This window comes from Narcine bancroftii, chromosome 11 (assembly GCF_036971445.1).
Source record: "Narcine bancroftii isolate sNarBan1 chromosome 11, sNarBan1.hap1, whole genome shotgun sequence".
Classification (NCBI taxonomy): Eukaryota; Metazoa; Chordata; class Chondrichthyes; order Torpediniformes; family Narcinidae; genus Narcine; species Narcine bancroftii.
Window position 1 is genome coordinate 9,882,970 of NC_091479.1, and position 15,003 is coordinate 9,897,972.

Below are 15,003 nucleotides of genomic sequence, written 5' to 3' on the forward strand. Positions count from 1 at the left end.
CATTTGACGTCCCAATGTACAATTCCTCATAATTATCCAGATGAAACTCATCGGCCATTCTCCAGTTATCCCCAACTAATCTATATCTTTCCAGCTATATCCTTTAACAAACTTCTTCACAGTCCACCAGTTTATACTTTTGTCCAAATCATTTATACATATTGCAAACAACAGAGATCCCAGCACTGATCCATGCTGGTCGCAGACCTCCAGTTTAAGCAACATCCCTCCTCTACTTATCCTCTGTCTTTGCGGCCAAGTCAATCTTGAGCCCATTGTATTTTCTGAAAAGACTGAAGCAGAAAAGGCAACTGGCCACCATTATGTCAACCTTCTAATAGGAGCTCTATCGAGAGTGTCCTGGCTGGCTGCATCACAGTGGGGTGTGGTTGCTGCAGAGAAATGGATCAGAGGTCAATCTACACAGAGGATGGCAGGAATCTCGCACCCCTCCCCCTACGTAATCTACCAGATCATTGTCTGAAGAGGGCGCACAAAATTGTTGAGGACCCATTCCATGCTGCACACAGTATCTTTTAGTTGCTCCCATCAGAAAAGAGATCCAGGAGGATCAGAGCCAGCACCACCAGGCTGAGGAGCAGCTTCTTCCCACAGGCAGTGAGAATGCTGAATGACCAAAGGAACTGCTCCCACTGACCATCCGAGTCTCTCCTATTCATGAAACAATATTTATTTATTTGTATATATCAATACTTGTCCTGCATATGTATTGTTTGTATCTGTGTTATGTCTGGTTGTATGTCTGTGTGTTTTCCACAAAGGACCAGAGAAAGCTGTTTCGTCAGGTTGTACTTGAACAATCAGATGACAATAAACTTGACTTAAATCTCTGTGGATCCCATCTTCTAGGTGTTGATCTCAACTGGTGACTTAGTTTACTCCAGGAATCAAGGAACATTCGAGGAGTGGGCTTGGCTGGTATTTGTTTAGTGAGGTCCTGTCACCTTTCATTAGGGGGTGCAATTACTTGGTTGCACTTGTTAACCCATTGCAGACTCACTGTGGGAGTCCGTCTGCACTCTGATGAGGTTAAGCTGTGTAAACAGGGTGAGCAGATTATGTGGTTTATTATCCGCATCTCATCTAAATTCCCAGAAGCATGATGGAGCTCAAAAGAATAATCCTACCTCTGCTTTGGAAGGATAAATCCTTCTTACACAAGATTTGGAATACACTTGCTCATTTACATTCTATTGTTGGTGATCAAGCTGAACCAAGCAACAGAACCAGTGATGGAGGCTGTTCACTACTACAGGCCATTTAAATTTACTATATATATATTTTGTATTAACATTACTCACAACAAACTTAATCAGGGACTCATTTAAGGAATCTTATATTGATTTTATTTCTCTATATTGCACAGTCAGTTTGTTTACAACATGTACCTTGTGTACAGTTATGTTTTTTTTTACAGTACGTATAAATGGTAATTCTGCCTGGCCCACACACTTGCATGAATGACTCTGACAATAAATCCAAAATCTGAATCTAAATCTAAATCTTACTTCATGCATTGAGCTTTATATCGTGTAAATGACTGATTCTGATATCACTTCTGGAAGAAAACTCCCCCTGATCAAATAGAATGAACAGTGAATAAGTTTTCTTGGGCAATGCTATTTTGGCATTAACACTCAAAAGTTTAAAGTTCAGATTTATTGAAACTCATTTGGACCTCTGTTCCAGCTACTGTATACCTAGAGTTGACCAGTAGAAGACACATGAGTGACCTAATAATGTGGTCTCCGTTGGTTGTGATCGACCATGGGTACTGTGCCTGTTGATTAAAAGAAAGAGGCTTAAAGAGCCCCATCTGCCTGGAGCAACTGGTTCAAGGCACCAGTGGCCCACCTTTGCCCCTGCTCCGGTCAGTGAGAACAGCTCCGCTGGGCATAAGAACTGGGCCGCACGTGAAGGCCTCTCGGATACCTGGTTCCCATGAACCAGTCTCCAGCAGCTTGCGAGTCCTTCGTCCACAAGTCAACAATGGCTCGCAGCCTGTGTGGGTCCTTCAGCCACTGAGTCCCTCGTTGGTCTGCTGCCATTGTCACTTTTCCTGTAGAATTGTCTCCTCTGTTTTTTCCTCTCAATTGGTGAGGGTGGGGGTCTTCCCAGTTTCTGGAGTTGGACTTGGTTGTCAGGGGCTGTTTGAGGTGCATGCCATGAAGGGCATTTGTGTAGCATTGGAAGCTCGTCCCCACCACCACCCTTTGGCTATGACAACCCTCAGAGCTGTAAATGCTACCTGCAAAAAAAAAAATCATGCCTCATTTGTTTTCTGGTGAACCGGAAGAATTTATTTCAGTTTCTTGCCACAAAGAGTGATTAATAATTTTACTAAAATGTTCTCCTATCTACATCATAACAATGTCTACTTGGATAATCGCATGTTGTCTAGTTATCCTTAGATTTAATGGTCCTTAAGTGAAATGGATAATTTTGATTTTCTTTCTTACAACTTTGACTGAACATCAAAGCAAAATAAAAGCTCAATTGCCTACAAAAAAAAACATTTTGGAATATCCTGAGGTTGTAAACAGACAAATGGCGGGACTGTCGGAGTTGCGGTTGATGTGTACCCGGGAGGGTGGAGACAAAGTGCTGCCCCACAGGTTTCTGATGCTGGTAGCTCTATATGGGTTTTAAACAGCCTGTTAGATGAGCTGACGCTTTTTAAAGATCCTGTAACCAGAGGTCTCTGCCAAAGATGGTACCACCTATGCTGGGTATGATATCACAAGGGGTTGCAGACTATGGGTGAGCAACAGACCAGCCCAAGGCACCATAAACTGGGAAGAAGCCCCCCCCCCACCCCCCCATCCCAGTTGAGAAGGAGAAACAGAGAATACAATTCTGCAGGAAAAGTGACAATGGCAGCGGCCCAACGAGGGACTCAACGGCTGAAGGACCCACACAGGCTGCCGGAAACTTCAGGAACAAAGGACTCACGAGGGTCGCGTTCTGCTGGCAGCTTGCAGTCAAAGGCTGGTGGAGACGGGCTCATGGTATCGGAACCGGGATTTGAGAGGGTGCCGAGGTCAAGAAGGGCTCCCAAAGGGCCTCAGGCACTGAAGGCTTCCTGATCGTATCGGAGGTTTGGATCTGGAGCTCGGGCTACCGATGATTTGCGCTGGAATCTGTGCAGCTGCGGGAGCGCGGGAAGTGAATTCCTACAAACCCTCATTGTTTGTATTATATTACATGACAATAAAATAAAACTTGAACCGTGAATAAATGCAAGATGTGTTTTTTTTTCGTGTTGAATCCTTGAGGAAATAGCAGGTTAGGATATAATCAATCTCATTATGAATTGGCTTAACAGTGAAGATATCCTTATGGTAACATGAGTTACAAATGTATAATACTTTGGCTAAATTATTACAAATTATTTGCATTATGTCAAATAATGGTCATGGGCATTGTCCCATGTATCAAATAAACTCCTTGTCTAATGCCCTGTATTCTTTGACATCCTCAGAATAGGCCAAAGGGCATCGAATTATCTTAGGTTAATCCAAAATTGCCTAACGCTTTTTTGCGTTGCCACTTGTTTTAGTGTACTGATCATGCAAATAAATTTAAGTCCGTCTTACTTCAGAATAACCACCAGTATTGTCAAGAAAGTCAATCAATATAAAGTTACAATAAGTGTCCAACATATTCTAGAAAAGTGTTCCATCAAATCAGAACAAAGTTCAAAAGAAAATATTGAAGAACAATTTGTCACGTAATTTTTCTTTCAAATTGGGCATTTATTTTATTTTGTTTTGAAATTAAATGATTAATTATGTCAGCCAAAGCTGTTATTATTGCCCTTGTTCAATAAAGAGCCAAAAGGGAAAAAAAAGGGCAGGTCTATCTCCAGGAGGTGTGATCAGAGAGAAAAATGTTGCCCAACTTAATGTCAATCAACCTCCAACTTCATACCAACATATTTACATTTTGCCTATCTTCGAGCAAGAAGGAAAAATAAAAGTAAATTTAATTGCAAAAAAGAAAACACTGCAGCGGCGGCCACTCTGCTTACTGAATAACTCCACAACCAAACGGGTTGAGTGCAGAGAGCAAAAACTGATTTATTGAGGTCTGCCTGGCTGTCCTTATTCTCCCAGCCCGGACCTGGCCAAGAACCGCGCCGTGGATCCAGACATCATCAGGGCGTCACGTGGGCCGCAGAGCGCGGGCTTCTAAGTATGGTGCCAAGGTCGGGAAGAGACCCCCGACGGCGCCATTTTGGCCGACTGCCCCGCCACATGCATGACATGCGGGGCCGGTTCAGCTGTCTAATGGAGAGGGGTCAAGAAAACAGAAAGATGTGATTGCGTGAAGAGGAAGACAATCTCACTGCTGCCACGATTCTGGCAGAGCCATCTGCTGTATAGATGAATGAGTACAATTAAAGAGAAAGAAAGCAAAACAATAAAAACATTCAGGAACTGAGATGAAGATGAGAATAGTTGCTGGAAATAATACTCAGCAGACAGCCAGCATTTGTGGAGAAAGTGGTGGTAATTTAAAATGTTGAAATGTCTAAATTTAGTCTTGCAGCTCGGTAACGGCCCCTTTCAGTTGCCCAAATTCACCCAAGTGACCTAAAATCCTGGTACATTTTGAATGGTGGGAGGAAACCCACGCAGATACTGGGAGAAATTCCTTATAGAATGTACCAGATTCGACCCAGAACACTGGTGCTCTAACAGTGTGGTGCTAACAGTAATCTTACAGGTGGATGTCCTTGCATCAGGGTTGACCAAAAGCAACCTGTGGGAGGACTCAGCAGGTCTAGCAGTATCAGTAGGAGAAAAAGAATTGTCCATATTTCAGGTCTGAATCCTTCCTCAACTCATTGATGAAGTTGCTCAACCCTCTGTTCCTCCATCAGATTGCTTTTTTTTTTTACCCCCTCTACACATTCCTGCATTTTCTTCTGTCTTCTGAATTAGTCACCTGGTTGCTTCCTGGCCTGATGAGATGTTTCCAGTACTTTCTGTTTTTGTGTCAGACTTCTTGATCCGTGCTCATTTTTAATTTTCTGATACAAATGGGAAAGTCTGGTTTATCTAATATTGGTGAATTCGATAAAGTCAAGAGGGCTGCCTTCTCCTCGAGCTCACATTGAGATTTGTGGGAGTTGTGAACCAAAGAGAAAGATGTCAGGGTGATAATAGATGTGTTTGTCTTCCTTGCTCTATAGATTCTCTTTTCTATTTTTTTCCTGATCATGTCATAATGTGTAAGGCATTCCTGGTGGTGTAACAACATCTGAAAGAAGCCATCCAAAGTAGAAGAGTTTAAAGATCAGTTTTATAAACATTTCTGAAATTACATGTGCAAACAATGTCACTACTTCACTGTATTATAATCTTTCTTTGGCTTGGCTTCGCGGACGAAGATTTATGGAGGGGGTAAATGTCCACGTCAGCTGCAGGCTCGTTTGTGGCTGACAAGTCCGATGCGGGACAGGCAGACACGGTTGCAGGGGAAAATTGGTGGGTTGGGGTTGGGTGTTGGGTTTTTCCTCCTTTGTCTTTTGTCAGTGAGGTGGGCTCTGCGGTCTTCTTCAAAGGAGGTTGCTGCCCGCCGAACTGTGAGGCGCCAAGATGCACGGTTTGAGGCGATATCAGCCCACTGGCGGTGGTCAATGTGGCAGGCACCAAGAGCAGCGTGGACTCGATGCTGTCGACCTCTGCCATCTCGAGTACTTCGACGTTAGGGATGAAAGCGCTCCAATGAATATTGCTGATGGAAAGGGTGGTTATAGGCTGATGCAGGATTGCTAATTTCACATGGCTTTCAATAAGATGTGGTTTCCTTCTGTTCCTTGTAATTGGGTCCAATTCTGGGGCAGAAGCCAATTAATCTGATTCAAGTTTGGAACAAGTCACATGAAATGTCAAATTTGTTCAACAGTCCTGCAAACTTACAAAGTTGGCCTCTTAGCAGAACAGCCGAGAGTGACATGTGTCAGACATAGCTGTTCCAACTCCCAGTGAACTTGCTCTCTCTGGCTGCAGAGTACAAATTGTAATGGAGTAAACTCTTCTCGTGTTTTCCAGTGGCCTTTTTCAGTTGGTGAGAGACATAAAACACTGTGATCAACTATGGGCAAGATTGTTCCCTCTGGACACACCAGCATTCACCAGTTTAAAGCCATCTGGGGATGTGCGGAAACAAACCTTTTAAGTGATGGTGACAGCTGCCTTGATGTCAGCTGCCCCTGAATTTTGTATTCATGCAATTGCTATACAGTTTATTCTATAAATTAAAAATGCTTACTTTATGAATTGAAATTAATCTATAGAAAGTATTAATTGGAGTAAAGGCAGAGAAAAAGAGAGAACAGGGCTCTACCAGATTAGTGGTTTGGTTTTGAATTTCGTTAATGTTTCTGTCTCTGTATTTGCCAATTTTGTGCACACAACTTTCAATGAAAAACTGTATTTCATATCAACCCAGGGAATGAGGTATGTAGTTGTGCTAGGTATAAATCTTTCAGTTAATTTACTGAATCCTGAATCCTTTTTCATTATTAAACACAAAAGCTTAATTTGGAACAATAGTAATGTTTATGTTCTTCAAGGGTGGGGTGTTAATTTTATAAGCAAACATATAATTAGCTTTAAGTATGCAAGCCATAGTTATACTGCAGTGAAGTGGAGCTTCTGTCTGTCTCCTGACTCCCAGGGTTAGCGATACCAGTTGAGCTGAGCTACCACATCTAACTGAAAACAAAACAAATGCAATTAAAGTCACTGCTCTGATAAATGTGATTAAATGTGGTCTTCCCTAGCCTGATCTAGTCCCTAGTACAAAACTCCCATAGTTTTAGAGGGGTTCCATTAAGTCGTAATGCCAACTTAGAAACGGGTCCTTCAGCCCGTGCTGAACAAAATGGCAGTAGTCCCACCTGCCTGCATTTGGTCAATATTTCTAAAAACCCATCCTACCCATGTAAAATAGAATGTCACTCAAGAAGTCATGAACCTGAAAACTGATTAATCCCAAGGACCAGATGATCCAGAGGTTTGAAAGAAATGGTGGTAGTTGAAGCTTTGGTCATCTTCCAAAATTCTACATTTGTGAATGGATACCGTGGATTGGAGGGGTGGTCAGAGCACACAACTTCAGAGAGGAAGCATCTAATTTGGTGTTGGTGATAGGGCAAAGAATCTCTTTGCATTGAGCAAGATAATGTGAATAGGTTATTGTGATCAATAGAACAACTTGCTCTGAGTTTAAGGCCAAGGTGAATTGTTGGGCACCACTTGACCATACAATTCTTGCCACTCACATTCATTGAAAAGTTGTTCAATTCCATGCTATTTAAACTCCTGATCCTAGAGCATACAACAATTTGCCTTTTTTCATGAACAAGGTCAAAGTTCAGATTTATTGTCAGAGTACGTAAACAACCCTGACATTCTTTATTCTGCGGGTGAGGCAAAATTGCCACTTATTGGTAGTGCAAGAAACTGTACACAAGAAGATACCTACACACGTAAACAAAGAAAGAAATGTCAACAAACTGTGCAATACAGAAAGAAAATCAATAAAGTACAGAAGTAAAAGTCCTTAAATGAGGCCCTGATTGAGTTTGTTATCGAAGAGTCTGATGGTGGAGGGGGTGCACCTGTTCCTGAACCTGGTGGTGCGAGGCTTGTGGCACCGACACCTCTTTCCTGATGGCAGCGGCAAGAACAGTGCGTGTGCTGCGAGTGGTGTGGATCCTTGATGATGGGTGCTACTCTCCGACGGTAGCATTCCCTGTTGATGTTCTCGACCTTTTGCAGGTCTTTCCTGCACTAGTTTACTTGTTTTTATTCAGTCAAAGTTGAAAGAATTCAAATTGGAAGTGAATAAATATTGCATATTAGACTGCCAAAAAATTTAGGAAGGAAATTCAAAAGTCATTATCTTTCACTGTGTTTGACAAGTCCATACTGTGAAAGAAAAGTCACATTGATTTCAGCTGCCTTTCATGTATGAGCTGTGTCCCGATAAATCGGGAATCGATAGTATGGTTTTCCTGTCAATTCCTTGTTAATCTATCCTTTGTCGTTATTCTATTGTTCTGCATTTTATTTAAGTATAAGAAGCAGCTAATTGAGGAACAGAAGGAACCATCTATTTAAGCATAAATTAGCCAAAAGCACTTCAGCAGTACCAAATCAAGTTTCTAAAAATATATATAGCCGAAACAGGGAAGACTTTTACATTTATGAGCACAATGGAGATTTGGAATACAGCAAGATCGCACAAACTGGTGAAATAACTGTCAATCGGTTTGGTTGAAGGGGAAATGTTTGTTGGTACAATCAAAGAGTCCTTTGGTCTTTTAGTAATAAATTGTCTTTGTCAATATGGAAGACAACATATTTGATAAGCCAGTACATTCCCCAATTGACTGAAAAGGTTGTTTCGATTGTGAAATTGAGCCTTGAAATCCTACCATAAGCAAAAATCTCACCAATTGAACCAGACTAGAATAATGTAAAAGAAGGAAGCAAATTTAGGACACAACGGCACAATACAGGACTAAATTCTCCCTACCACCATAACCTGCTATCTTTATTCCATCCATGTGGCTGTCTTGGAGACTCTTAAATACCCTTAGTGTTTCAGCCTTCCTTGGTGAGGCTTTCCAGGTACCCACAACTCTCTGCATAAAGAAAAGTTTTCCCCAAACTTCCTTCCCTTCACTTTGTACTCGTGTCCTCTGGTGTTTGCTATTTCTGCCCTGGAAAAGGGTGCTGCTGTCCACCCTATCTATGCCTCTCATAGACCTCTATTAAGTCTCCTCTCATCCTTCTACACGCCAAAGATAAAAGTCCCAGCTCTGCTAACCTTCCCTCATAAGACTTATTTTCCAATCCAGGTAACATGCTGGTAAATCTCCTCTGCACCCTCTCCATAGCTTCCACATCCTTCCTCTAATCAGGTGACCAGAACTGAACACAATACTCTAAATGTGGTCCCACTAGAAATTTGTCGAGTTGCAACAATGACCTCTCTACTCGAACTCAATGCCCCCCATTAATGAAGCCCAGCATTCTATAATTCTTCTTAACTCTCCTATCAACCTGTGCAGTGACCTTGCAGGATGTCGGATTTGGACCTCAAGGTCCCTTTGTTCATCCACTCTTAAATAACCGACCATTAACCCTGTACTCAGCCTTCTGGTTTGCCCTTACAAAATGCATCACCTCACATCTCCAGATTGAACGTCAAGTGCCGCTTTTCCACCCAACTCTGCATCCTTCAGCTCCATCCACAACTTCTCTAACCTTCATATCATCTGCAAATTTACCCATCCTTCCACCTCTTCATCTGGTCATTTATAAACATCGCAAAGAGAAGGGGTCCGAGAACATATCCTTGCAGTGCTCCACTTTGGCTTGGCTTCGCGGACGAAGATTTATGGAGGGGGTAAAAAGTCCACGTCAGCTGCAGGCTCGTTTGTGGCTGACAAGTCCGATGCGGGACAGGCAGACACGGTTGCAGCGGCTGCAGGGGAAGATTGGTTGGTTGGGGTTGGGTGTTGGGTTTTTCCTCCTTTGCCTTTTGTCAGTGAGGTGGGCTCTGCGGTCTTCTTCAAAGGAGGTTGCTGCCCGCCGAACTGTGAGGCGCCAAGATGCACGGTTTGAGGCGTTATCAGCCCACTGGCGGTGGTCAATGTGGCAGGCACCAAGAGATTTCTTTAGGCAGTCCTTGTACCTTTTCTTTGGTGCACCTCTGTCACGGTGGCCAGTGGAGAGCTCGCCATATAACACGATCTAGTTATAACTTAAATGTCTATTTGAAATTTGAGAAGCTCTATTGTTTTACTATTTCAGGGAGCCACTTTATTTTTAATATTTTAATGAAAATCCTTGAATATACTGCTTAGTTTACAGTGACATTGTTGAGATCAGGGACTTGTTTGTAAGCTTTCACAAAATGCAAGGGTATTTAGGGCTTGTATGCAAATGACGACAGTTGACAGCTGTTTATTTACTCTAATAAGATTAAAGCAATTAGTTGTACTGACTTTAATCTGCCATTTAACACCAGAAACCACCTGGGGCCAGCTTTTATCCTGTTCATGAAGCCTCTATCTCTCAGCTTAAAGCTAGGTATTCAACAAGGAATTAAGGTAAAGGAGGTATACCGTAACCTGGACTCCTCCAAGTGCGTTATTTTGTTAACTTGCATTTTTTTTTCCTCCTTCAATTTTGTGAAATCACTTCATTTGTCTGTCCTGCTTTTCTCAAGTCAAGCAGGACACGTTGTGTATTGTAAACTTTCTTGAAAAGCTTGTTCAGAAAGGTTCAGGTGACATTACAAGACCATGTTGTCCTCTGCCTTGCAAAGGTAGTAATAAGCCTTCTGCTAAACCACATTGTTAACTATGATCAAGCCATTCATAAGAGGTTAATTGAGAATCGAATCTATCAGTTTGAAGGGGCTCAAGTCCAAAACATTGGTTTTGCATCTTTATCTTTGCTCTATAAAATATCTTGTTTGACCTGCTGAGTTTCTCCAGCATCGTGCTTTTACTTCAGCAATGGTGACTTTCATATTTTACTTCAACCATTTTGCACTTTGTCATGTATCATGTAGGGCAACAATGCATTACTAGTCTGCATTTAGTCATTATTAGTAGGAGATTGCATGACAAGAAAGGAGATTATTGGCATAAGCTAAACCTCAACAAGTTTGTAAATGGATTTTTAACGGAAACTTCCATTTGTCCAGCGTCTTAAATGCAATGATCATCCACAGAAAATTAGAATGAAGAATGGGAGTTGATAGTATTTGCAGATTATTGAGATGTAAGCCAGCAAAACAATGCAATAGAAAGTGAATGATTCTATATATATATATATCTATCTATCTATATATATAGATATATATATAGATAGATAGATATATAGATATATATATATAGATATAGATAGATATATATAGATATAGATAGATATATATATAGATATATAGATATCTATCTATATATAGATAGATATCTATATAGATATATAGATATATATATCTATATATAGATAGATATCTATATAGATATATAGATATATATATCTATATATAGATAGATATCTATATAGATATATATATATCTATATATAGATAGATATCTATATAGATATCTATATAGATATATATATATAGATAGATATCTATATATAGATAGATATCTATATATATATATATATCTATATAGATATATATATATATAGATATATATCTATATATATATAAAGTTGAAATTTGTACATCACTTGGGTCACAGCACAATGTTCAGTCCATTGAATGATTTGTGTCTTTGCAGAGGCTTTCCAGAGATAGTTGAAATTGATTTCAAAAAAATCATTGCCAAGCTTAATCATACTGGGGGGGGGGGGGGGGGGGGGGGCATTATGGGCCAGCACAGCTCTCCATCTGTTGTGTGACGTCGTTTAGATTCAACCGGCTTGATGCAGATCTGACGTATGTGAACGCAAATTCTCCTTGTACAAAGTCTGTTGAGACTCCAAATGGAACCCGTCTGTCCTCTTCGAAGTTTAGAGAACAGGAAAGAATGAATGTAAGAGAAAAAAAAAATCCAAGGCTGTTTATACAAGTAGAACAGAGTTCTCCAAGTATATCTGGTCAAATACTTGTACCTCATTTAACATCACCAAGAAAAATTACCTTGTTACTGTAGATGCTAGAAGTGAAGAGTTAAAAATACTATCGATAGTGAGCAGGTCAGGTAGTATCTGTGGAGAGAGAATCAAACTGTTGCTGATCCTATTTCCTCCTGACGGATGCTCCCTGATCCGCTGAGTGTGAGCAGAATTTTCAATTTCAACACGGTCATTGCTGTTTGTAGCCAATAGGACTCTGCACAACCCCAACGTTTCACCATTCAAATACTTCACTGAGTGTAAATCTCCTGGAGGTCATAAAAACTTTTCAACAACAACACTTTTTATTCCTTCAGTTGTGGTCGTGTTGATGACAAATAATTAGTAACTCTTTTTCAAGATTAGAGTTATGTGCTAATTATAATTCGGAGCATGAATTTGTTTTTTAATTGTTAATCTGACACAGTGCATCTTGTTATTCTGTAGTATGATATAATCACAGAATCTGTTAAGTTTATAAATAAAAGCTGAATTAATTGTTTAAAATTAGGGTATAAAATGCCCATAATTGTGAAGTCCTGAGCCTTACTAGGTCTATCAGATGTTTTAGTTTGCATTTAGAAAGTGTACTTTTGAACTTTCTTGGCAGGCTTGTAACCACCCAAGATATCCTCAGGAGATTATTGATTCCCTGCACTACCTGCACTAAGTAGCTGTGGAGTCGAATGGCAGTTTAGGCAAAAAAGAGCAAAGTTAGCCAGAGCTGACACCATTGGTCATTATTATACAACCACAAGAATGATTGAATTTTAAATTAAATTTGAAATTTAAACTGAATTTTAAATTAATTTTAGACATTCAGCATGGTACAGGCCATTTCAGCCCATGTGTCCATGCTACCCAATTTACACCCAAGGGTGGGAGGAAACCGGAGCCCCCGAAAACTCGCGCAGACGCAGGGAGAACATACAAACTCCCTACAGACACCACAATGTTCAAACCCTGGTCCCCATTGCTGGCGCAGTAAAGGCATTGTTTCTGCTACGCCAAACATGCCACCCAACGAGTTCTGGATATTGGATGAGATCAGAATTGATATGATGCTGCCACGGTCCAATATCATGGCAGCACACATTATCCACGTTCACATTTTAGGAAAAACTATTTGAGTAAATGCATGAGATGGCATATACCTTAATGGGTCCAGTTCAATAAGGAATATGCCTTCAGATGAAAAGATGGCATTCTTGCAATCTGCAACGTAGAGAGTGAGCACAAATTTTGGTAAATGTGAGCTCATCTAATTTTGTTTTTGTCATTTTCCAGATCCCTGTGCAGTGTGATTAATGCATACTGCTTTGCCTGCAGTGGCTGCTATGACAACTGCTTCTATGTTCTGTTCAGTAACAAGATCACCTTCTTAATTGAACTGCTGATGCATCAGTTAACGGTAAGGAGTCAGTACCTGTAGCTCTCTGCCATTGATCTACTTTTATGGGTCCTTGAAAGCTACTGTATGTGTGTGATATCCATGCAACTGGAAGCCCTTCATTGAGAACATGCCTTCTTCAACTTGGTTTGAAATATTTGCATCTGGGGGGTTGCCATTGTTCTAAGTAAGGTTTTTGTCACATTTTTCCTCCATTAAACATTTGGAACATGCCTATGGCTCCTTTGACAGTAAATTGCCTCATGGATCTTCACGAGCAATAAGTGAACGCACCAGTAGCAGGAAAAGAGCTGGAGCCATCAAAGTCATGAGAATGAGGACAGCAGTGTGTTGTAAATGATATGTTGAGGATTATAAAAATGTGATAATTTTAAAATTAATTCTAAGCAGCATTGACTTGGAGTCGACATGGGTCTCTGGTAATAATGGGCTTTGTATTCAAATCACTCCTAATTTTCCACATCTGTGATAAATATCCCCAGATGATGTAGTTGGATTTAGGCTAATTTTACCAGATTTATCTGGCATCACTAGTTCCCTCAAATAACATGAAAGGTATTTCATTAATTGGTGATTTGGTAGCAAGAGATGTGAATTTATTGTATCCTTTGCTTAAATGTAGGGAGAGGACTATTCATCACATTCCTGTGTTTCATTTCCCATATTCCCTGACCTCCCGGACCAAGATTGCTAGTCAGACTATTTTTGTGGTCCATACCTCTTCCTTCTAGCCATCCATAAGATGTAGGAGCTGAAGTAGGCCCATCGAGCCTGCTCTGCCTTTCTGATCATGATCTGATCCATCCTGCCACTCAGCTCCATTCCCCGGCCTCCTCCCCGTAACTCTTGATGCCTTGACTAATCAAATACCTGTCAATCTCTACCTTAAATACAACCAATGACCTCGCTTCCCCAGTCACCTCTGGCAACAAGTTCCACATGACCCTCCTTAACTAAAGAAATTTTTCTGCACCTGTTTTAAAGTGATGCCCTTTCATCAAGAAGTTGTGCCCTCTTGTCCTAGACTCCCCTACCATGGGAAACAATCTTGTCACTTCTACTCTGTCCAGCCCTTTCAGTATTTGAAATGTCTCTGTGAGGTCCTCCCTCATCCTTCTGTACCCCAAAGAGTACACCGACAAACATTCCTTGTATGCTAACCCTTTCATTCCTGGTATCATTCTTGTAAATCTTCTCCAAACCCTCTCCAATGCCAGCACAACTTTTCTCAAATAAAGCGCCCAAAACCGTATAAATTGCGTAGAAACTATTCAAACTGGTTTTTCAGGTTCACTTTTTATCCAATGTGATATAATTGCATGGGAAAGTAACCAAATCAGCTGATGAAAACTAAAATCAAATGCAATAAAGTGTTTCACTCATCCAGTCCTATTATTTTCTATTAGACAACCCACATTAAAACAGTCTCAATGGCTTGATTTGCAAACAATCATAAAAGTTTCAGTGCAGAAGGAAGTTATTTATCCCATTTAGCATGGTCATTTATTTAGAGCAGTTTTGGGCTCCAGATCCAAGGAGGAATGCGCTGGGATTAGAGAGACTCCAAAAGAGGTTTATCAGCATGGTCGCAATGATGAGAGGGTATGAGGACTGTCTGATGGCTCTCGGCCTGTAAACGCTGGAGTTTAGAAGATGATCCTGTTGCAATCTACTAAATATTGAAAGGACTATATAGAGTGGAGGTGGAGAAAGATGTTCGTAAAGGGTGGTGAATCTGTGGAATTCGTTGTGGACTCACAAGTCTTTGGTCTCAAAAGATCATTAATTTTATACAATCCTGGGTGCTAAGTGTTGGCAAACTTGACTACGGAGGTGGCACAGCAGAGCCTTTGTCTATGTCCCTAATCAGTACAGTGGTCAGAAATGGGTGCTTACGCTTATTTTATT

The 15,003-nt window shown here is 40.8% G+C and overlaps 1 protein-coding gene across 3 annotated transcripts in view; it reads left to right on the forward strand.

Moving 5' to 3' along the window:
• The window catches only part of LOC138745470 (tetraspanin-3-like), a 437,564-nt gene that overhangs the window by 356,870 nt on the left and 65,691 nt on the right, over positions 1-15,003 (forward strand). For all 3 annotated transcript variants that reach the window (XM_069902530.1, XM_069902529.1, XM_069902532.1), the window contains exon 30: positions 12,972-13,095. In XM_069902530.1, the coding sequence (XP_069758631.1) occupies positions 12,972-13,095 (124 nt within the window). The remainder of the gene's footprint in view (positions 1-12,971; positions 13,096-15,003) is intronic.